The 25296-nt window shown below is 44.7% G+C and overlaps 1 protein-coding gene across 2 annotated transcripts in view; it reads right to left on the reverse strand.

Annotated features, from left to right (window-relative positions):
• The window catches only part of C6H8orf34 (chromosome 6 C8orf34 homolog), a 422831-nt gene extending 409685 nt beyond the window's left edge, over positions 1-13146 (reverse strand). For both annotated transcript variants that reach the window (XM_069731465.1, XM_069731463.1), the window contains exon 1: positions 12835-13146. In XM_069731465.1, coding sequence (XP_069587566.1) covers positions 12835-12903 — 69 coding nt within the window. In that variant the 5' untranslated portion in view covers positions 12904-13146. The remainder of the gene's footprint in view (positions 1-12834) is intronic.
• Between the last annotated feature and the right edge of the window lie 12150 nt (positions 13147-25296).

A 25296-nucleotide genomic window follows, 5' to 3' on the forward strand; every position in this document is an offset into this window, starting at 1 on the left:
CTAATAACTTAGAAAGTAGACAGGAGTTTCAGAGAGGATCTAACTGCCAGACATTGTGCTGCAAATCAAGAGCTAAAGGTAAGCACCAAGTGACGGCGTTGCTTCTTGCCATCAATTTTACTGAATACATCAATTTTATAAAATAATAAATATGAAAATAACAATAAAAACAAAGAATGTTACATCCTGACTTACTTGTTTTGCATTCATACAAAGTACACAAATGTATCATTCATTAACTATCCTGAACACTGTGCCCATTAACTTCATTCTCTTCAGGTAAGCGCTGCCAATGATCCCTGGTTAATATTCAAAAGGCAAACGAATCTCAATAAAATGCATAATGAAGTTTGATTGAGGTAAGTCCTGGCCAAAATGCTGCTGATTTAATTTGTAGAATTCAAAACTCTAATTATTCTCCAAAGCCAAATCAATAGGGACAGCGGTAAGGAAGGGAAGTTTGCTCTTGAAAGGAAAATTTAATGAGGGAGAAAATTTCTGCAGTGATATATAATAGCTATTATAATATGTGTTACCAATGCACTGGACAAAAGCAAAGGGAAATATAGAAATATAGAAATCTCTTACACGGGTCACAAGAGCTTTCTAAGGGGATCGGTCAGTAGATTTTATAATGAATATGCATTTGTCTCACTGTTACATCCTAAATGCTGATGTAATGTGACAATCTAAGATGCATGGAGGCCTCCTGATTTCCCCTCAACTGCTAATTCTGGGGTAAAAGCCGAGATGACACATATGGAATCTAGAATTAAAAAAAAAAATGAATAATCCGAAAAAAAAATGTATACCTTTTATAGCGCCTGGGTGGAATATGACAAGGTGGAGCAAGGATCCACAGAATACAAAATGGTAATCAAAATGTAATGCACTTTTACCTTTGTCACTTCACTAGCATAACACAGTTAGTCAATTTTGTCTGGGTTATCGCTTTAAAAAATCCAAGAGGTTGTATAAAACAAACAAACAAAAAGAAAAAAAACGGAAATCAGAAAGGGTTTGCACCGAGTGGCAAATGATCGACCACGTTCTAGAGGATCACACAATGCACTTGTATTTTCAGCTGACATTGGACAACAAAAAATATCAGCCTGACAGTACACGTCATAAGTAGACAGTGTCCACCGTCAGATATTGTGAAGGGTTGTTGGCATATTTTCAAACAATTGTTGGACAAACTGATCAAAATCTGCAATTTCCGAAGACCTTTACCTTAGATGTGAGGGCAGCTCGTAGAGGAACCAAGATTACATAAAATTGTGTCCAGTATTCACAGTTATGACACAGCGGTCAAGGAGTCATATGAGACACAGCAGTTATTTCCTTAAAGAACTTTTCTGTTTGTGCTTTAGCTCCAGCCTTATGGAATCAGCTCTAATAGAAAACTCCTCCAGCTGAAACTCCAGGTAAAAAAACAACAACTATATTCCAGTGCAATTAAAGAATGAATTATATCTTCAATTTCATCCAGCAATATAGTATAAATTTCCTACGCGTTTCTGACTGTAAACCATCTCCTCCTCCTATTAGGCGCTTGCCTCGAGACTCGTGGAGTTTATAAAGAGTCAGTCTGCTTATTTGGGGAGCCACAATGGTCCTAAGGTGTCGACTCCTCTAATGCACAGATAAGGAGATGAAAGGCAATTACATTGGGGAACTAAAAATGTTTCAAGACCACTTTGATACGATTCTTCTATCTAAATGGAGCCAAATTGTCTTATGAAATTCTTTGCAAGTTTGTCATATGTTTAAATGCTGGACACAACTATGGAAAAAAAAGAAAGTTTAATTAGTCTTTAATGGTAAGTTCATGTGTTGCAGATTTGGACACTTTGTACATCAAATGCCCAAGTATCTGCAATAGTAGCAGATCCCCCAAATCATATCTTTCAACAGACCTCCATGCGGATGAAAAGTATGAGACACTCACCCCTGTAGGTCATACTCCCGTTCAAGTGCATCTCGGCCTTCCGTGACAGCATACTGTCTCATGTAACCGCTACAGCCTCTGATTGGGTGTAGTTGTCACACGGAAAGACCATCTGGGATGTGCATAGAAAGGCATAGAAGCTCTGCTGGAAGAGTTACAGTTAGGTCCATATATATTTGGACAGAGACAACATTTTTCTAATTTTGGTTATAGACATTACCACAATGAATTTTAAACAAAACAACTCAGATGCAGTTGAAGTTCAGACTTTCAGCTTTCATTTGAGGGTATCCACATTAAAATTGGATGAAGGGTTTAGGAGTTTCAGCTCCTTAACATGTGCCACCCTGTTTTTAAAAGGACCAAAAGTAATTGGACAATTGACTCCAATGCTATTTCATCGACAGGTGAGGGCAATCCCTTCGTTCTGTCATTCTCAATTAAGCAGATAAAAGGCCTGGATTTGATTTGAGGTGTGGTGCTTGCATTCGGAAGGTTTTGCTGTGAAGTGAACATGCGATCAAAGGAGTTCTCTATGCGGGTAGAAACAAGCCATCCCTAAGCTGAGAAAACAGAACAAAACAATCCAAGAAATTGCTATAATATTAGGAGTGGCAAAATCTACAGTTTGGTACATCCTGAGAAAGAAAGAAAGCACTGGTGAACTCATCAATGCAAAAAGACCTGGGCGCCCACAGAAGACAACAGTGGTGGATGATCGCAGAATAATCTCCATGTTTAAGAGAAACCCCTTCACAACAGCCAACCAAGTGAACAACACTCTCCAGGAGGTCGGCGTATCAATATCCAAATCTACCATAAAGAGAAGACTGCATGAAAATAAATACAGAGGGTTCACTGCACGGTGCAAGCCACTCATAAGCATCAAGAATAAAAAGGTTAGACTGGACTTTGATAAAAAACATCTAAAAAAGCCAGCACAGTTCTGGAAGAACATTCTTTGGACAGATGAAACAAAGCTCAACCTCTACCAGAATGATGGAAAGAGAAAAGTATGGCGAAGTCGTGGTAAAGCTCATGATCCAAAGCATACCACATCATCTGTAAAACACGGCGGAGGCAGTGTGATGGCTTGGGCATGCATGGCTGCCAGTGGCACTGGGTCACTAGTATTTATTGATGATGTGACACAGAACAGAAGCAGCCAAATGAATTCTGAGGTATTCAGAGCCATACTGTGTGCTCAGATCCAGCCAAATGCAGCCAAACTGATTGGTCGTCATTTCATACTACAGATGGACAATGACCCAAAACATAAAGCCAAAGAAACCCAGGAGTTTATTAAAGCAAAGAAGTGGAATATTATTGAATGGCCAAGTCAGTCACCTGATCTCAACCCAATTGAGCAGCATTACACTTGTTAAAGACTAAACTTCAGACAGAAAGGCCCACAAACAAACAGCAACTGAAAACCACCGTAGTGAAGGCCTGGCAGAGCATCAAAAAGGAGGAAACACAGCGTCTGGTGATGTCCATGAGTTCAAGACTTCAGGCAGTCATTGCCAACAAAGGGTTTTCAATCAAGTACTAAAAATGAACATTTTATTTAAAGGGACACTGTCACCTGAATTTGGAGGGAACAATCTTCAGCCATGGAGGCGGGGTTTTGGGGTTTTTGATTCACCCTTTCCTTACCCGCTGGCTGCATGCTGGCTGCAATATTGGATTGAAGTTCATTCTCTGTCCTCCGTAGTACACGACTGCGCAAGGCAAGATTACCTTGCGCAGGCATGTACTATGGAGGACAGAGAATGAACTTCAATCCAATATTGCAGCCAGCATGCAGCCAGCGGGTAAGGAAAGGGTGAATCAAAAACCCAAAAACCCCGCCTCCATGGCTGAAGATTGTTCCCTCCAAATTCAGGTGAAAGTGTCCCTTTAAAATTATTGAATCTGTCCAGTTACTTTTGGTCCATTTAAAAACAGGGTGGTACATGTTAAAGAGCTGAAATTCCTAAACCCTTCATCCAATTTTAATGTGGATGCCCTCAAATGAAAGCTGAAAGTCTGAACTTCAACTGCATCTGAATTGTTTTATTTAAAATTCATTGTGGCAATGTCTATAACCAAAATTAGAAAAATGTTGTCTCTGTCCAAAAATATATGGACCTAACTGTATATCAATGGGGAAAATTCACAACGAATACACATTATTTACACAGGTGAAAAATCTGCAAAACTGGTCAATTTCTAACATAAATATAAAAGCAGCATATGGATGAGATTTGTAAATTCATGTTGGAAAATCTGCACCAGATACATTATGTGTGAATGTTCCCTAACTGTCATGTGTTGCAGATTTGGACACTTTCTACATCAAATGCCCAAGTATCTGCAATAGTAGCAGATCCCCCAAATCATATCTTTCAGCAGACCTCCATGCGGATGAAAAGTATGAGACACTCACCCCTGTAGGTCATACTCCCGTTCAAGTACATCTCGGCCTTCTGTGACAGCATACTGTCTCATGTAACCGCTACAGCCTCTGATTGGGTGTAGTTGTCACACGGAAAGACCATCTGGGATGTGCATAGAAAGGCATAGAAGCTCTGCTGGAAGAGTTATATCAATGGGGAAAATTCACAACGAATACACATTATTTACACAGGTGAAAAATCTGCAAAACTGGTCAATTTCTAACATAAATATAAAAGCAGCATATGGATGAGATTTGTAAATTCATGTTGGAAAATCTGCACCAGATACATTATGTGTGAATGTTCCCTAACTGTCACAGGTTTACCATGACAGAGAGGAGCTAAAATATTGCAGCGTCTGATTTCTCCTTTTCCTGCAACGATTAGAAGCACTTCACCTTCTTATTAAACGGTGTCAATTTCTTTTGGCAGTGCAGGGGTTAATCTGCTCTGTTGAGAGCTCCTGGAGTGTGTAGGCTTTGAGCTGTGTACTGTTAGCCATTCCCATCTCCTATATAAACTAGGCTCTGGCTAGCACTCATTGTCAGAGCTAGCTTATACTGCATGGCTGGAGGCTGTTGTTGGTTGTTATTGGAGAAGGCGTTTAGTGGATTTATCTGTGACTGTTGCTAGGTCTCGCATGTGTGATAATTTCCTTTCTTCTTCTACTTTGGTTTAACCTTATTCTCCACTCCCCGGTGTTTTCCTCTGTTACATGTATGAGTATATTTGTATGTTTAGTATTTTTCACTACTCCTGTTCGTATTACCTTCTTAGTCTGGTTGGTGTATTACAGTAAACTATTACTCCCCTCTTCCCTGGGTAGGGGAAGGGTACGGAGAATATCAGGGGCTAAGGCAAGGTACATATCCCCGGCATATTCACCATCAGAAGTAACCCAGGGAACAGGGCAAGAAAGGGCTCCCCTAGCATTAGGGAATGGGAAGCAGTCCCTAGTCCCAGGACACCTGACAATAGTGTCGTGACACTAACATTATTCTATGACTTTCTTGTTAAAGAAAATGTTATCAGTTACATGTATTACCTCCATCAATGTCATGTTCAACAACAGAAGTCTTAACCTCGAGTATTTAGATTACAACTGAAAAAGGACATTTTGGAAGAATCTTGCATGCTGTGAAACAACCTGGTTAATATTCATTGCCCAATACACAGTAAACTATATTTCTGCTCTACGGGTAATTTCTAATCTTCAACTTCATGAAGTTTTAGGTCAGTGACATTTAACGAGTTTGTTTCAGGTTTCCCCTTATCAAGGAGCTATGGGGAACAGTTTATCAATGAGATGGGTCGAACGCCACTTGGAAAGAGGGAACCAATTGTTTATCTTGACACAAAGTATGGGATTTCAACAAAGATTACAAATTGATGGCACACGCTTAAAAAAAAAAAAAAAAAGTGTGACTGTAAACTTTGTTCCTTCTTAAAATTATCTGAACCCAACTTGGTCATGGCATGCCAGGATAAGAGCTCTGATACACATCCAATTTTCGCACATACGAGAAAAGTGGACTCTGATCAGAGTTTGTCCCGAGTGTCATCCGTTTTTCACATGTGGAGAAACTTTTATTTAAAAAAAGTTTCTTCACCTTTTCCTTCCTGATAGTCTTTCAGCTGAGTACGGTCTGATTTTTTTCACTGACCCATTGCCTTGCATTGCTGATTTTGATTTATCTCCACGATTTTCCTGACATGTGAATGGCCCCAAAGACTATCACAAGAACGAGTGATATCTGTGAAAAACATGGAAAACACTAGTATGTGAAAATCAGATATCTGAATGAGCCATACGTATAACATTTGTAAATCTCACCAGTAAATTCCTTCCTTCCCTCTCTCCAAACCTTCATCCATTGCTGCAGAATATACATAAACCTTGGCTGACACAGAGCTTCCATACATGTACAGCCAGCATTGAATGAATCTCCAGCATGGAGAGCTCACATTCTGCTGACTGAATCCCGCTCACATACTTGGTATCGTTTGTGTGTTTTATATGTTTTCATTGCAGACAGGAGAAAATGAGCCAATATATCACCTCTTTTCTTCCTAGAAAATGAAATCTATTGCAATAGTAGAAGAAGGAATATATAATAAAAACAGGAAAATAAATCACTGGAAAATTCCAACACTATGCCAGCGCCAATGGCTGTCCGACATTGTTGAGGTGCCAGTTAGGGCCCTATGATTACAGAGGTAGATTAACGGCCTACCACAAACAAAAAATGACAATATCGGAAATGTCAACATTTACAATTATTGAGAAAGTTTCAAGCAAATGGTCATTATTGACATCAGCACATCTCCTGTGTACTTGGAAGGATATACAGCTTTGAACGCAGCACACGCCTTTTGAACGCAGGTGATTCCGCATGTATTCACTGAACATTGTACGCGAGTCTCCGCAAGATAATTTGACATGTTGCAGTCTGGAAAGACGTGCTGTATGTCTGTCTCTGCAGGCATCGGTGCATGCATAGTGGGCATGGGATTATTGAAATCCCATCCACTATGCTGTAACATTTGGACGCTGCGGGTTGGACGCTGCGAAGGTACGCAGTGTCCAACCTGCAGCGTTTACTGATCATGTGCACCTACTGTTAGGCGTCGAGTTCCTGCCGCTGCACAGGGGGAATCTCGAGCCATGTCCGCTGCAGTCTCCCATTCTTCTCCAGCCGCAGTGGAGCCTGCTCAGCAGAGACGTCGGTCCCAGCGCCTGGCCAGGACAGATACTGCACGTTTGGTTACTGCTGCCCTTCCAGGTTCAGCCATTATAACTAGTGCTGTTCGGTGGCGAGCAGGCATTCCTGGGACTAAGTCCTGCTTTTCCCCTCCTGAGCATGCCCAGGGGAAGACCTCTCATTGGAGGTCGGGGGTCACATGCTCAGGTCCTGTAGCAGCTCCTATTGGTCCACTAGGAAGGCCCTGAACTGCTACAGCTATAAAAGGTTCGCATGGCCATGCGCTAGTATCATTTGTGTTTGGCAGTTGCCAGTGGATACTCTGCCACACTGTATATAAGTGGTGTGAGTCTGTTTGGCCTTGGGGCTGTACACTCAGGCAGGCAGCTAGCGTCAGTGGGGGCAATTAGCATTGGCTTAGCATCCGGTTCCTTCATGTGTGCGGTTAGCACAAAAGAGTTCCAGAGCAAGCACAACTTTCAGTTAGGGTTCTAGTCCCTGTGTACTCTGTGAGACAACAGAGCTCGCTTTCATTTCACACAGGGTAAAGTTTAACCCACGTGTGAGCTCAGTGTCCATCCGCCATTACTTGCAGCAGGTATCTCTGCATGATGGACCCCAGGCTGCGAACGCACCTCGTATCTATCACCCTATTACTTGGTGTGTTCCACTAGCCCTAACACCTACCCTATGGGGCTTGTACAGGATTACAGGATGCTTTCTTCTTCTGCAGGTTATTTGTGGTATCGCATCTTCGCATCTCAAACCCATTTATTTAACTGGAGATTCATTGAAATACCAAACACAACATAAGGAGAGGTGTGGCGCTGTTTCTGTAAAAAAGCAGCCATGTTATTCTGATCTCGCATAACCCCTTTAAAGATAGTAAATATGGCTGTACAGAAATACAACATCCAGGAAATTACAGGCCAGTGATCCTTACTTCTATACCAGGAAAGATCTTTGAACAAATTATTAAAAAGCATGTATGTAAATGCCTAGATAATAATACAGTAATTAACCAGAGCCAGCATGGGTTTGTAGCAAACAAGTCTTGCCAGACTAATCCAATTTCCTTTGATGATGGAATCACTGACTCGGCGAATGAGGGAAATGCAGTAGACATGGTATATCTCGACTTCAGCCAAGAATTTGATAAAGTATCTCACGCTATCCTTACTGAAAAATGACCAAGTATGGGATTAACAAAGCTATGGTTAGGTGGATTCATACCTGGCTCAGTGATCGTACTCAAGGAGTGGCAATAAATGGTTGCACATTCAATAGGAAGAGTGTTTCAAGTGGGGTACCACAAGCCTCTGTCCTGGCCCCAGTGTTGTTCAACATTTTTATAAATCACCTAAATAAGGGAACTGAAGATAAACTAATCATATTTGCAGATGATGCAAAGTTAAGAGGGACAGCTAACAATAGAGAAGACAGAGAAAAGATTTCGAAGGATCTGGATAAGCTTGAACAACGGGCAAAGACTAAGGCTGGTTTCACACTTGCATTGGGCAGAGCTGCGGAGGGCTGCGTAGTTCCTCTGTTAAGCCCTGCCCACTGCCGCACTTCTTCCATTCAGCTCCGCCTTTGTCGGCATGCCTTTGTCGGCATGCATCCTGCGTACCTATCTTTAACATTGGGTACTCAGGACATGCGAATGTATTTGGATGCCTTCCCAAATGTCGTTTTGACGCTGTGCCGAACTGCGTCGAATGCAACATGTTGCATTTTGTTGCGGTCGGCGCAGCGTCAAAACGACGCATGCAGAGGCATCCGCATACATTCGCATGAGCTGCGTACCCAATGTTAAAGATAGGTACGCAGGACACATTCCGACGTAGGCGGAGCTGAATGGAAGAGGTGCGTCAGTGGGCGGGGCTTAGCAGAGGAACTACACAGCCCTCCGCAGCTATGCCCAACGCAAGTGTGAAACCAGCCTAATAGAATGATATTTAACAGGGAGAAATGCAAGATTCTACATCTGGGCAAGATAAATTAAAATTACATCTACACAATGGGAAGAATAGAATTAAACAACAGTATGTGTAAAAAAGACTTGGGTATACAAATAGATCAGCGACTACACATACTGTAAGTCAACAGTGTGATGCAGCAGCAGAAAAGGCAAACACAGTTCTAGGATGTATTAGCTGCCTTCACACTAGCAGTATTCGGTCAGTATTTTACATCAGTATTTATAAGCCAAAACCAGGAATGGAACAAATAGAGGAAAAGTATAATAGAAACATATGCACCACTTCTGCATTTATCACTCACTCCTGGTTTTGGCTTACAAATACTGATATAAAATACTGACCAAATACTGCTAGTGTGACGGCAGCCTTGAGAGAAGCATAGAGTCTAGATCAAATGGAGTAATTATCACCCAGACCTCCTCTGGAATACTGTGTCCACTTATGGGCACCACATTTTAAAAAAAGACATTGATAAACTGGAGAAGGTTCAGAGAAGAGCTACTAGGATGATGCGCGGACTACAAAATATGTCCTACGAGGAACGGGTAAAGGATCTGGGAATGTTTAGCTTGCAAAAAAGAAGGCTAAGAGGAGACTTAATAGCTGTTTACAAATATCTGAAGGATGTCACAGTGTAGAGGAATCATCCTTAGGCCATGTTCACACGTTCCTGATTTCCCTGCTGTTTTTTCTGCACTAAAAACCGCAGCTCTTGGCAGAAAACGCAGGTGCATTTTTTGGTGCTTTTTGGTGCGCTTTTTGATGCGTTTTTTGATGCGGTTTTTAGTGCAGTTTTTTATGCAGTTTTCTCTGCAGAGTGTGTGTTTTCTAGGAAGTTTTTTTAGGGTTAAAATGGCTGAAAATACCCTACCCCTACCCCTAACCCTACCCCTAACCCTAGTTCTAACTGTAGTGGGGGAAAAAAAATTATTTATTTTATTATTGTTACTACCTATGGGGGTGATAAAGGGGGGGGGGGGGCATTTACCTTTTTTTTATTTTGATCACTGTGAGGTTATCACAGTGCTCAAAATGTGCCCGGAACGAATCTGCTGGGCGGCAGATTCGGCGGGCGCACTGCGCATGCGCCCGCCATTTTGGAAGATGGCGGCGCCCAGGGAGAAGACGGCCGGACGGACACCGGGAGGCCCGGTAAGTATAAGGGGGGGAGATTAGGGCACGGGGGGGGGGGGCGTCGGAGCACGGGGGGGTGGCATCGGAGCATGGGGGGGTGGGATTGGGGCACGGGGGGACAGCCACACTCCGCCCACGCACTTCCTGCTGCAGCGGTTCTGCACCACAAACCGCAGAAAACCCGCAGATATTTTTTTCGTCTGCGGGTCTTACTGCGGGTTTGACCTCACAATGGAGGTCAATGGGTGCAGAACCGCTGCAGTTCCGCAAAAAGAAGTGACATGGTACTTCTTTTTTACCGCAGCTATTCAGCGCGGCTTTTTTCGGGATTTTCTGCAATGTGGGCACAGCAGTTCCTGTTTTCCATAGGGTGCATTGTAATGTACCCTGCATGGAAAACAGCTGCGGACCCGCAGCGGCAAAATTGCGGCGGTTCCGCATTAAAAAAAGGATTGTGTGAACATGGCCTAATTCTCATTTGCACAGGGAAACAGGAGAAGCAATGGAATGAAACTTAAAGGGAGAAGATACAGATTAGATATTAGAAAAAAAAACATTGTGGCCATGAGGGTGACCAAGGAGTGGAACAGGCTGCCACTAGATGTGGCGAGTTCTCCTTCAATGGAAGTCTTCAAACAGAGGCTGGACAGACATCTGCCTGAGATGGTTTAGTGAATCCTGCATTGAGCAGGGGGTTTAACAAGATGACCCTGGAGGTCTCTTCTAACTCTAACATTCCATGAGTCTACTAAATCCAGTTGGGGCATAGTAGTGGCAATTAGTGGGTTGTAATTATCGTTAATTTGAATTTATTCACCCAACACTGAAAATTACAATCGTCTGTTGTGAAACTACAAGTCAGAGAGTAACCCTAGACTAAATAGGGAAGTAACTCCGTGTGGTGCCAAATAAATGCATGAATTTCCATAGCAGCATTTGGAGAATTAGTGGACCTCATTTTACAAATCCCCAGCACAGTTTTAAGCCACATTCACATGTTGAGCATTTGGTTACATTTTTACCTCAGTATTTGTAAGCCAAAACCAGGAGTGGAACAGTCTTAGGAAAAGTATAATAGAAACATATGCACCACTTCTGTATTTATCACCCACTCCTGGTTTTGGCTTACAGATACTGAGGTAAAATACTGACCAAATACTGAACGTGTGAACGTGGCCTAAGGATGAGTTCAGACACACATATTTTCTGCTCATGTGGAATACCAAGTGCAATGGTAGCCGATGTGATAGAGGACATTAGCAATTTTCTCCTCAGTCCACAGATTTGGGTGGAAAAAACGTTTGGTCTGGTCTGATATACGGACTGGACCAGGGTATGTAAAGCGCGAGCAGCTGCTGCTCCCGTCCGCACACAGAGACAGTCACATTGGAGTTTTGTGGATGTGACTGGCACTAACTTTACAATAACTGTCTGAAGTTAGCCCAAGGCCTCATTCAGTCTTCCATGTTTTTTGCAGATAGTACGCGCACCCATTACTGTCTTTGGCACTGTTCACATGGTCATGTTTTTTGTCATACAAAAAAAACTGATGAAATTCTTATAGTAAAAACGGACACATGGACCAAACATCGATGAAACTGTGATGAAAACCATTGATGATTATTCATGTTCTGTTTTTAAGGTAGACTAGAAAAAAAGAAATGGAGGTGTAAGCGAGGTGTTAGGAGGTGTAGACGGCGAGGAGGGTCGGGGACACGACATTTATAGGAGAACACAGGAGTTCGGAAAAACTTTCCCTAAACATTGAGCTGCTAATATGTCACACATAGAGACGTTCACACCTTCCTGTCAGAGAACGCTGATGCGCCTGATAATGGAGGCTGCCATCTATTTCTTCACCTCGGACGTTCTGTCATTTTTAACATGGAAGTCAGTTTTTATTACTTTTACATTTGGAGATTAAACTACCCGTCACACTACGACAGCTCCGGGTGTAAATGAACCCGGCCGCAACGCAAAGGATTCCCTCTATATCAGAACTGCTTTTAATAGATCTATGAAAAAAACAAATTCTCACACATACTTTGCTTGGAAAGAGAAAATGAAGGAAGAAAAATGAAAAAAGGTGAAAATACAGTGATGATTATGAAGCATAAATTTTTATTAAGTAAGAAAAAAAAAGCTAAGCTGGCAGATAACAGAGAACACTGTCTTCACAGAGCCTGACTATGAGGTGACACTAGTTGGGCTCTCCCGCACTACACAGGTCACTGTCCCCACATGGCCGCTGGGGGCGCTGCCGAGGCTCGCACACACCTGGGCGCTGCTTGCTTCGCTATGGCAACAAGCAGGACGCTTTGGAGTCAGCATTTTCCTGCACACAAAGGCTCCATATAACAGAACCTCCCTGTGCTGTGCCCTCCAGAAACTGACAATGGGCAGCAGCAAGACAGGAACCGTCTCTGCCAGCTGCACCCTCAGCACACAGTCTATCCATTCCTCAGTGCCCAGCGCTGTGCATAGCAGTCCCAGCCCACTGCAATCAGAATGTACAGGCTGCCCCATAGTGATCGCTGCTGTCATGGCTCTGCCATGTGATGTGCCGGCTCACACACAGCACATGGATGCCGGCACAGTGACCCATTCCCCCTGCACGGATCACTCACCTCAAACAGAGGACCGATTTTATTGGTCTCCAGGTAGATCTGAATCCGATTCTGCTGTCGAGACGCCATCAGGATCCCCCTTCCCCAAATATATCCCGATCTCCAGCCAGAGGGGTGCAGGGCTGTCACCCCCTCTCCTGTGTCCCAACTTCTCCAATGCAATCTAGTCAGTCAGATGGAGGAGGAGGAGGAGGAGGAGGAGGAGAGCCATTGCTCTGTGAGTTGCAATGAGGATGCAGAGCAGGGAAAGTGCATGGTGAGAGCTGTGTGCTGCTCTCCCCGCCTCTCCCTTTAGTCTAGGTGCTTGGTTACAAGAACAACAGCAGCAGCAGCAGCAGCTCCTGCCCACTCCCTGGCTGAGCCCTGCTCGGTCCTTACAGGACAACTTCTGGCAGCACACAGCCCTTCTAGTGCAGCCTGTAAAGCAAGCCCTGATTGGGTGATGGGGCTGAGCCCAGGATTGCCACTGATCACCTGCTTGCCATTGGTTTGCTGCTCTTCCCCCTATCTGGCATTGTGTGTAAGGCAATATCATGAGTAATATCCATGTATTATGCACCTGTGAGCAATGTGCACTGCAGGGAGAGACACTCTGAGCTATAGGGCCACAGGTAATCGCCAATACAGCAATTCCCTGACATGCAATCTGCATCACCTTAGAAGAGGTAGTGATAAAAAAGAAAACAAAGAATCAGACACACTCTGATCAGAATTTAAATATCCTTATCTAAGAGCTGGCCCAATATTTATGGACATAACTGTTTATCACTCATGGTAATTCTGCTTCATGTCACCTGTTTTATCCATGGTTCCCCCCCCCCCCCCTTTTTTTTTCTCTGTGCTATGTTCTGCATAAATATGTGATTCTTCAGAATTTTAGTCTTTGCCTGATGAAGAGACCTGTGTAGTCTCGAAAGCTTGCAATTTGTTACCATCATTTCAGTTAGCCATTAAAAGGTATCTGCAGCGTCCCAGAGTCCTGGTCGTTGCAGTAATGTCGTTCTTCCACCAGGGGGAGCGATGTTACGTCTGATGGCAGCAAAGGAGTTCACCCTGCCAGGTATCACAGCCACACACACACTTCACACGCCGGTCCACCAGGGGGAGCTAAGGGTTCTATTCACTAGGCCACTCTTCACATTAGGTAAAACTGGTGGGTTGGTTAGGAAGTCAGGCAGTTGGAGGGAGAGCCAGAAGGAGAAGGAGAGAAGCAGACTGGGCTCGGCCCAGGGAATCCCTGTCAGGCAGACAGAGGAAAAAGGAAAGAACAACAGCGGCTCAGTAGGAAAGAAGGACACGGAGCTGTGCCTGCAACCTCCTAAGAAAGGACATGAAAGGAAGTGTGCCGTAGTGAGTGAGCAAAGAAGTCATAGCAACAAGAGTGAAACATCAGTGGGAGACCAGCTAGAAGCAGGCTGCCTCCATCTGAAGCGCAGATCCGGTGGCCGGAACACCGAGGGAGTAATAGACTCTACGCTTTACTTCAGAGACCGGCAGGGCAGTCGATTCCAAGTTAGCTGTTCGACCTAAACACCTAAGCAGACAAGGTGGCAACGCGGAGGAGGGGCGACATTAGGGTCCCTATAAAATAGCCTCAGGCCACCACCGTCATACGGGTATGTCCTATCCATCTGGGGGACAGAGAGAGAGAAGTAACAAGAGTGAGGACCTTATGGTAGCTGTTATGATCAGGTAATTCAGAACCACAATGGACCTTGAAGTTCAGAGCACACAAAGTGACCTGACATTTACCAAAAACATAGGACGAGCTCTGAGACGTGGAAACTCTGCTGACCGCAATCCCTAATCCTATCACACCACACTAGAGGTAGCCGTGGATTGCGCCTAACGCTCCCTATGCAACTCGGCACAGCCTGAGAAACTAACTAGCCCTGAAGATAGAAAAATAAGCCTACCTTGCCTCAGAGAAATTCCCCAAAGGAAAAGGCAGCCCCCCACATATAATGACTGTGAGTAAAGATGAAATACAAACACAGAGATGAAATAGATTTAGCAAAGTGAGGCCCGACTTACTGAATAGACCGAGGATAGGAAAGATAGCTTTGCGGTCAACACAAAACCCTACAAACAACCACGCAGAGGGGCAAAAAGACCCTCCGCTGTTGTGAGTTCTGTTTTTGGGCTCCCTCTGGTGGTTACTGATGGTACTGGGTGATTTGTGTTCTGCTGTCTCTGGTGTCCACCTGTTCTATTAGGATTTGGGAGTTTCCTATTTAACCGGGCTTTCTTGTCATTTCCCCGCCGGCTATCAAGGTTATCAGAGTGTTTTGTTACCTCAGCTTCTGGCTTCAGTAATCTTCAGGACAAGCTAAGTTTTGATTTTCTTGTTCCACGTTTTGCTTTATTTTTGTCTTGTCTAGCTTGCATATAATTGTCTCTTTGCTGCTGGTTGCTTTAGTGGGCTGTAATTGCTCCTCATGTTCCATGAGTTGGAACATGAGTTCAAGTAATTACAGGATGGTTTTTTGAAGGGTTTTTTGCTGACCGCGCAGTTTACTTTTGTATCCTCTGCTATCTAGTTTTAGCGGGCCTCATTTTGCTGAATCTGTTTTCATACTGTGTATGTGCCTTCCTCTCATTTCACCGTCATTATATGTGGGGGGCTGCTATTTCTGTGGGGTATTTCTCTGGAGGCAAGAGAGGTCTGTGTTTCTTCTAATAGGGGAAGTTAGATCTTCGGCTGGTGCGAGACGTCTAGGATCAACGTAGGCACGTTCCCCGGCTATTGTTATTTGTGTGTTCAGGTTTAGGGTCGCGGTCAGCTCAGGTTCCATCACCCTAGAGCTCGTTGGTGCTTGTCCTTTTGTGATTCCCTGCCATTGGAATCATGACTGTATAGCCGGCCAAAATGTTTGGGCTGAAGTAGGAGGAAAAGTAGTCTGAGGAAGTTTTTTTTTTTTTTTTCTTTCCTCTCCTCTGAGGTTGCTGCCTAGCCTTAATTGCAGCCAGGCTGATTTTTTTTTTTTTTTTTTTTCCTCCTCTTAATCCTTGAATGGCTCTGACCTTAGCTGTTTATCATGGACGTCCAGAGTTTAGCTTCCAGCTTGAATAATATTGCTGCTAAGGTTCAAAATATACAAGATTTTGTTGTACATGCTCCTATGTCTGAACCTAGAATTCCTATTCCAGAGTTCTTTGCTGGAGATAGATCTAGTTTTCTGAATTTTAGGAACAATTGCAAGCTGTTCCTTTCTTTGAAATCTCGCTCTTCTGGAGACCCTGCTCAGCAGGTTAAGATTATTATATCTTTCCTGCGGGGTGACCCTCAAAATTGGGCATTTGCATTGGCACCAGGGGATCCTGCGTTGCTTAATGTGGATGCGTTTTTTCTGGCATTGGGTTTGCTCTATGAGGAACCTAACCAGGAGATTCAGGCTGAAAAAGCTTTATTAGCTCTCTCTCAGGGGCAAGATGAAGCAGAAATATATTGTCAAAAATTTCGGAAATGGTCAGTGCTTACTCAGTGGAATGAGTGCGCCCTGGCTGCAAAGTTCAGAGATGGCCTTTCTGAGGCCATTAAAGATGTTATGGTGGGGTTCCCTGCGCCTACGGGTCTGAATGAGTCTATGACTATGGCTATTCAGATTGATCGGCGTTTACGGGAGCGCAAACCTGTGCACCATTTGGCGGTGTCTTCTGAACAGGCACTTGAGACAAAGCAATGTGATAGAGTTCAGTCTAGAAGTGAACGGCAAAACTATAGGCGGAAAAATGGGTTGTGCTTTTATTGTGGTGATTCAGCTCATGTTATATCAGCATGCTCTAAACGCACAAAAAAGGTTGACAAGTCTGTTGCCATTAGTACGTTACAGTCTAAGTTCATTCTGTCTGTGACTCTGATTTGCTCATTATCATCCATTTCCGTCGATGCCTATGTAGATTCAGGCGCTGCCCTGAGTCTTATGGATTGGTCATTTGCCAAGCGATGTGGGTTTAGTCTTGAGCCTCTGGAAGTCCCTATTCCTTTGAAGGGAATTGACTCTACACCTTTAGCTATGAATAAACCTCAGTACTGGACACAAGTGACCATGCGTATGACTCCCGTTCATCAGGAGGTGATTCGCTTCCTGGTATTGTATAATTTACATGATGTTCTAGTACTTGGTCTGCCATGGTTACAAACTCATAATCCAGTCCTTGACTGGAAAACAATGTCTGTGTTAAGCTGGGGATGTCAGGGGGTTCATGATGATGCACCTCCGATTTCTATCGCTTCATCTACTCCTTCTGAGGTTCCTGTATTTTTGTCTGATTATCGGGATGTTTTTGAGGAGCCTAAGCTCAGTTCGCTTCCTCCTCACAGGGATTGCGATTGTGCTATAGATTTAATTCCTGGTAGTAAATTTCCTAAAGGTCGTTTGTTCAATCTGTCAGAGCCAGAGCATACTGCTATGCGGGATTATGTTAAGGAGTCCTTGGAAAAGGGACATATCCGTCCATCTTCGTCCCCTTTGGGAGCAGGTTTTTTTTTCGTGGCCAAAAAAGATGGGTCCTTGAGGCCTTGTATAGATTATCGTCTTTTGAATAAGATTACCGTAAAATATCAGTATCCTTTGCCTTTGTTGACTGATTTGTTTGCTCGCATTAAGGGGGCTAAATGGTTCACTAAGATTGATCTTCGGGGTGCGTATAATCTTATACGAATAAAGCAAGGTGATGAGTGGAAAACCGCATTTAATACGCCTGAGGGCCATTTTGAGTATTTGGTAATGCCTTTCGGACTTTCTAATGCTCCTTCAGTCTTCCAGTCCTTTATGCACGATATTTTCCGTGAATATCTGGATAAATTTATGATTGTATATTTGGATGATATTTTGTTTTTTTCTGATGACTGGGAGTCTCATGTTCAGCAGGTCAGGAAGGTGTTTCAGGTCCTGCGGGCTAATTCCTTGTTTGTAAAGGGCTCAAAGTGCCTCTTTGGAGTCCAGAAGATTTCTTTCTTGGGGTATATTTTTTCCCCTTCTACTATTGAGATGGATCCCGTCAAGGTTCGGGCTATTTGTGACTGGACGCAGCCTGCATCTCTTAAGAGTCTGCAGAAGTTCTTAGGCTTTGCTAATTTCTATCGTCGTTTTATAACTAATTTTTCTAGTGTTGTTAAGCCTTTGACGGATTTGACTAAGAAGGGTGCTGATGTTGCTGATTGGTCTCCTGCGGCTGTGGAGGCCTTTCGGGAACTTAAACGCCGGTTTTCTTCTGCTCCTGTGTTGCGTCAGCCTGATGTTTCGCTTCCTTTCCAGGTTGAGGTTGATGCTTCCGAGATTGGAGCGGGGGCGGTTTTGTCACAGAGAAGCTCCGATTGCTCGGTGATGAAGCCATGTGCGTTCTTTTCTAGAAAATTTTCGCCCGCTGAGCGGAATTATGATGTGGGTAATCGGGAACTTTTGGCCATGAAGTGGGCATTTGAGGAGTGGCGTCATTGGCTGGAGGGTGCTAGACATCGTGTGGTGGTCTTGACTGATCACAAAAATCTGATTTACCTTGAGTCTGCCAGGCGTCTGAATCCTAGACAGGCTCGTTGGTCACTGTTTTTCTCTCGTTTCAATTTTGTGGTTTCATACCTGCCAGGTTCAAAGAATGTGAAGGCGGATGCTCTTTCTAGGAGTTTTGTGCCTGACTCCCCTGGAAATTCTGAGCCCACTGGTATCCTTAGGGATGGGGTGATTTTGTCGGCCGTCTTCCCAGACTTGCGACGTGCTTTGCAGGAGTTTCAGGCGGGTAAACCTGATCGTTGTCCGCCTGAGAGACTGTTTGTTCCGGATAATTGGACCAGTAGAGTCATCTCCGAGGTCCATTCTTCTGCGTTGGCAGGTCATCCTGGAATATTTGGTACTAGAGACTTGGTGGCCAGGTCTTTTTGGTGGCCTTCCTTGTCGAGGGATGTGCGTTCTTTTGTGCAGTCTTGTGAGGTTTGTGCTCGGGCTAAGCCTTGCTGTTCTCGAGCCAGTGGATTGTTGTCACCTTTGCCTATCCCGAAGAGGCCTTGGACGCACATTTCCATGGACTTTATTTCGGATCTCCCCGTCTCTCAAAAAATGTCTGTCATCTGGGTTGTGTGTGACCGCTTTTCTAAAATGGTTCATCTTGTACCCTTGCCTAAGTTGCCTTCCTCCTCTGAGTTGGTCCCTCTGTTTTTCCAGAACGTGGTTCGTTTGCATGGGATTCCGGAGAACATCGTTTCTGACAGGGGATCCCAGTTTGTGTCTAGATTTTGGCGGACGTTCTGTGCTAAGATGGGCATTGATTTGTCCTTTTCGTCTGCATTCCATCCTCAGACGAATGGCCAGACGGAGCGAACTAATCAGACCTTGGAAACTTATTTGAGGTGTTTTGTTTCTGCTGATCAGGATGACTGGGTTACCTTTTTGCCGCTGGCCGAGTTTGCCCTTAATAATCGGGCTAGTTCTGCTACCTTGGTTTCTCCTTTCTTTTGTAATTCGGGGTTTCATCCTCGTTTTTCCTCTGGTCAGGTGGAGCCTTCTGATTATCCTGGAGTGGACATGGTGGTGGATGGGTTGCATCGGATTTGGAGTCATGTGGTGGACAATTTGAAGTTGTCCCAGGAGAAGGCTCAGCAGTTTGCTAATCGCCGTCGCCGCGTGGGTCCTCAACTTCGTGTTGGGGACTTGGTGTGGTTGTCTTCTCGTTTTGTTCCTATGAAGGTCTCTTCTCCTAAGTTCAAGCCTCGGTTCATCGGTCCTTATAGGATCTTGGAAATTCTTAACCCTGTGTCGTTTCGTTTGGATCTCCCGGCATCGTTTGCTATTCATAATGTGTTCCATCGGTCGTTGTTGCGGAGGTATGAGGTACCTGTTGTTCCTTCGCTTGAGCCTCCTGCTCCGGTGCTGGTGGAGGGAGAATTGGAGTATGTTGTGGAGAAGATCTTGGATTCTCGTGTTTCCAGACGGAAACTCCAATATTTGGTCAAGTGGAAGGGTTATGGTCAGGAGGATAATTCTTGGGTGGTTGCCTCTGATGTTCATTCTGATGATTTGGTCCGCGCTTTTCATAGGGCTCATCCTGGTCGCCCTGGTGGTTCTCGTGAGGGTTCGGTAACCCCTCCTCAAGGGGGGGGGTACTGTTGTGAGTTCTGTTTTTGGGCTCCCTCTGGTGGTTACTGATGTTACTGGGTGATTTGTGTTCTGCTGTCTCTGGTGTCCACCTGTTCTATTAGGATTTGGGAGTTTCCTATTTAACCGGGCTTTCTTGTCATTTCCCCGCCGGCTATCAAGGTTATCAGAGTGTTTTGTTACCTCAGCTTCTGGCTTCAGTAATCTTCAGGACAAGCTAAGTTTTGATTTTCTTGTTCCACGTTTTGCTTTATTTTTGTCTTGTCCAGCTTGCATATAATTGTCTCTTTGCTGCTGGTTGCTTTAGTGGGCTGTAATTGCTCCTCATGTTCCATGAGTTGGAACATGAGTTCAAGTAATTACAGGATGGTTTTTTGAAGGGTTTTTTGCTGACCGCGCAGTTTACTTTTGTATCCTCTGCTATCTAGTTTTAGCGGGCCTCATTTTGCTGAATCTGTTTTCATACTGTGTATGTGCCTTCCTCTCATTTCACCGTCATTATATGTGGGGGGCTGCTATTTCTGTGGGGTATTTCTCTGGAGGCAAGAGAGGTCTGTGTTTCTTCTAATAGGGGAAGTTAGATCTTCGGCTGGTGCGAGACGTCTAGGATCAACGTAGGCACGTTCCCCGGCTATTGTTATTTGTGTGTTCAGGTTTAGGGTCGCGGTCAGCTCAGGTTCCATCACCCTAGAGCTCGTTGGTGCTTGTCCTTTTGTGATTCCCTGCCATTGGAATCATGACACTCTGCACCGACTAACGGTACGGAGGTGCTCCCTCTGCGTCTCAGAGCTTCCAGCAAGCAAGAAAAACCAATATAGCAAGCTGGACAGAAAATATAGCAAACAAAAATAACACAAGCAGAACTTAGCTTATGCAGGATAGAAAGGCCACAGGAACGATCCAGGAGAAAGCAAGACCAATACTAGAACATTGACTGGAGGCCAGGATCAAAGCACCAGGTGGAGTTAAATAGAGCAGCACCTAACGACTTAACCTCATCACCTGAGGAAGGAAACTCAGAAGCCGCAGTACCACTCTCATCCACCAAAGGAAGCTTATAGACAGAACCAGCCGCAGTACCACTCACGACCACAGGAGGGAGCTTGGCCACAGAATTCACAACAGTACCCCCCCTTGAGGAGGGGTCACCGAACCCTCACCAGAGCCCCCAGGCCGACCAGGATGAGCCACATGAAAGGCACGAACCAGATCGGCAGCATGGACATCAGAGGCAAAGACCCAGGAATTATCTTCCTAACCATAACATTTCCACTTAGCCAGATACTGGAGTTTCCGTCTCGAAACACGAGAATCCAAAATCTTCTCCACAATATACTCCAATTCCCCTTCAACCAAAACCGGAGCAGGAGGATCAATAGATGGAACCACAGGTGCCACGTATCTCCGCAACAATCAAACGAAAAGACACAGGATTAAGAACCTCAGAAATCCTATATGGACCAATGAAACGAGGCTTAAATTTAGGAGAGGAAACCTTCATAGGAATATAATGAGATGACAACCAAACCAAATCCCCAGCACAAAGTCGGGGACCCACACAGCGCCTGCGGTTAGCAAAACGTTGAGCCTTCTCCTGGGACAAAGTCAAATTGTCCACTACATGAGTCCAAATCTGCTGCAACCTATCCACCACAGTATCCACACCAGGACAGTCCGAAGACTCAACCTGCCCTGAAGAGAAACGAGGGTGGAACCCAGAATTGCAGAAAAACGGCGAAACCAAAGTAGCCGAGCTGGCCCGATTATTAAGGGCGAACTCAGCCAAAGGCAAAAAGGACACCCAATCATCCTGATCAGCAGAAACAAAACATCTCAGATATGTTTCCAAGGTCTGATTGGTTCGTTCAGTCTGGCCATTTGTCTGAGGATGGAAAGCCGAGGAAAAAGACAAATCAATGCCCATCCTAGCACAAAAGGCTCGCCAAAACCTCGAAACAAACTGGGAACCTCTGTCAGAAACGATGTTCTCTGGAATGCCATGTAAACGAACCACATGCTGAAAAAACAATGGCACCAAATGAGAGTAGGAAGGCAATTTAGACAAGGGCACCAAATGGACCATCTTAGAGAAGCGATCACAAACCACCCAAATGACCGACATTCTTTGAGAGACGGGGAGATCCGAAATAAAATCCATAGAGATATGTGTCCAAGGCCTCTTCGGGACCGGCAAGGGCAAAAGCAACCCACTGGCATGAGAACAGCAGGGCTTAGCCCGAGCACAAATCCCACAGGACTGCACAAAAGAACGCACATCCCGCGACAGAGACGGCCACCAAAAGGATCTAGCCACCAAATCTCTGGTACCAAAGATTCCAGGATGACCAGCCAACACCGAACAGTGAACCTCAGAGATAACTTTATTCGTCCACCTATCAGGGACAAACAGTTTCTCCGCTGGGCAACGGTCAGGTCTATTAGCCTGAAATTTTTGCAGCACCCGCCGCAAATCAGGGGAGATGGCAGACAAAATTACCCCCTCTTTGAGAATACCCGCCGGCTCAGGCAAACCCGGAAAATCGGGCACAAAACTCCTAGACAAGGCATCCACCTTCACATTTTTAGAGCCCGGAAGGTACGAAACCACAAAGTCAAAACGGGAGAAAAACAGCGACCAACGAGCCTGTCTAGGATTCAACCGTTTGGCAGATTCGAGATAAGTCAAGTTTTTGTGATCAGTCAAGACCACCACGCGATGCTTAGCTCCTTCAAGCCAATGACGCCACTCCTCGAATGCCCACTTCATGGCTAGCAACTCTCGATTGCCAACATCATAATTTCGCTCAGCAGGCGAAAATTTCCTGGAAAAGAAGGCGCATGGTTTCATCGCCGAGCAATCAGAACTTCTCTGCGACAAAACAGCCCCTGCTCCAATTTCAGAAGCATCAAACTCGACCTGGAACGGAAGCGAAACATCTGGTTGGCACAACACAGGGGCAGAAGAAAAACGACGCTTCAACTCCTGAAAAGCTTCCACAGCAGCAGAAGACCAATTGACCACATCAGCACCCTTCTTGGTTAAATCAGTCAACGGTTTAGCAATACTACAAAAATTATTGATGAAGCGACGATAAAAATTATCAAAGCCCAGGAACTTCTGCAGACTCTTCAGGGATGTTGGCTGAGTCCAATCAAAAATGGCCTGAACTTTAACAGGGTCCATCTCGATAGTAGAATGAGAAAAAATGAACCCCAAAAATGAAACCTTCTGAACACCAAAGAGACACTTTGACCCCTTCGCAAACAAAGAATTAGCACGCAGGACCTAGAACACCATTCTGACCTGCTTCACATGAGACTCCCAATCATCCGAGAAGACCAAAATATCATCCAAGTATACAATCAGGAATTTATCCAGGTACTCTCGGAAGATGTCATGCATAAAGGACTGAAACACTGATGGAGCATTAGAAAGCCTGAATGGCATAACCAGGTACTCAAAATGGCCTTCGGGCGTATTAAATGCTGTTTTCCATTCATCGCCCCGTTTAATACGCACAAGATTATACGCACCACGAAGATCTATCTTGGTGAACCAACTAGCCCCCTTAATCCGAGCAAACAAATCAGACAGCAGCGGCAAGGGGTACTGAAATTTGACCGTAATTTTATTTAGAAGGCGGTAATCAATACAAGGTCTCAGCGAACCATCCTTCTTGGCCACAAAAAAGAACCCCGCTCCCAATGGCGACGATGACGGGCGAATATGACCCTTCTCCAAAGACTCCTTCACGTAACTCCGCATAGCGGCGTGCTCAGGTACAGATAAATTAAACAGTCAACCCTTAGGAAACTTACTACCAGGAATCAAATCGATAGCACAATCACAATCCCTATGCGGAGGTAGGGCATTGGACTTGGGCTCATCGAATAAATCCCGGTAATCAGACAAGAACTCTGGGACCTCAGAAGGGGTGGATGATGAGATAGACAGAAATGGAACATCACCATGTACCCCCTGACAACCCCAGCTGGACACAAACATTGATTTCCAATCTAATACTGGGTTATGGACTTGTAGCCATGGCAACCCCAACACGACCACATCATGCAGATTATGCAACACCAGAAAGCGAATATCCTCCTGGTGTGCAGGAGCCATGCACATGGTCAGCTGGGTCCAATTCTGAGGCTTATTCTTGGCCAAAGGCGTAGCATCAATTCCTCTCAATGGAATAAGACACTGCAAGGGCTCCAAGACAAACCCACAGCGCCTAGCAAACTCCAAGTCCATCAAATTCAGGGCAGCGCCTGAATCCACAAATGCCATGACAGAATAGGAAGACAAAGAGCAGATCAAAGTAACGGACAAAAGAAATTTCGACTGTACCGTACTAATGGTGGCGGACCTAGCGAACCGCTTAGTGCGCTTAGGACAATCGGAGATAGCATGAGTGGAATCACCACAGTAGAAACACAGCCCATTCTGACGTCTGTGTTCTTGCCTTTCAGCTCTGGTCAAAGTCCTATCGCACTGCATAGGCTCAGGTTTATGCTCAGATAATACCGCCAAATGGTGCACAGATTTACGCTCACGCAAGCGTCGACCGATCTGAATGGCCAAAGACATAGACTCATTCAGACCAGCAGGCATAGGAAATCCCACCATGACATCCTTAAGGGCTTCAGAGAGACCCTTTCTGAAAATAGCTGCCAGCGCACATTCATTCCATTGAGTGAGCACGGACCACTTTCTAAACTTCTGACAATAAATCTCTATCTCATCCTGACCCTGACACAGAGCCAGTAAATTTTTCTCTGCCTGATCCACTGAATTAGGTTCATCGTACAGCAATCCGAGCGCCAGAAAAAACGCATCAATATTACATAATGCAGGATCTCCTGGCGCAAGGGAAAATGCCCAGTCTTGAGGGTCGCCACGTAATAAAGAAATAATGATTTTAACTTGTTGAACTGGGTCACCAGAGGAGCGGGGTTTCAAAGCCAGAAATAGTTTACAATTATTTTTAAAATTCAAAAACTTAGCTCTATCTCCAGAAAACAACTCAGGATTATGAATTCTAGGCTCCAACACAGGATTCCGAACCACTAAATCTTGAATGCTCTGTACTCTTATAGTGAGATTATCCATCAAAGAGGACAGACCCTGAATGTCCATGTCCACACCTGTGTTCTGAACCACCCTGATGTAAAGGGGAAAAGAAAGACAGAACACAGTGCAAAGAAAAAAAAATGGTCTCAGAACTTCTCTTTTCCCTCTATTGAGAAGCATTAGTACTTTGGGCCTCCAGTACTGTTATGAACAGGTAATTCAGAACCACAATGGACCTTGAAGTTCAGAGCACACAAAGTGACCTGACATTTACCAAAAGCATAGGACGAGCTCTGA

Source organism: Ranitomeya imitator, chromosome 6, assembly GCF_032444005.1.
Source record: "Ranitomeya imitator isolate aRanImi1 chromosome 6, aRanImi1.pri, whole genome shotgun sequence".
Taxonomy (NCBI): Eukaryota; Metazoa; Chordata; class Amphibia; order Anura; family Dendrobatidae; genus Ranitomeya; species Ranitomeya imitator.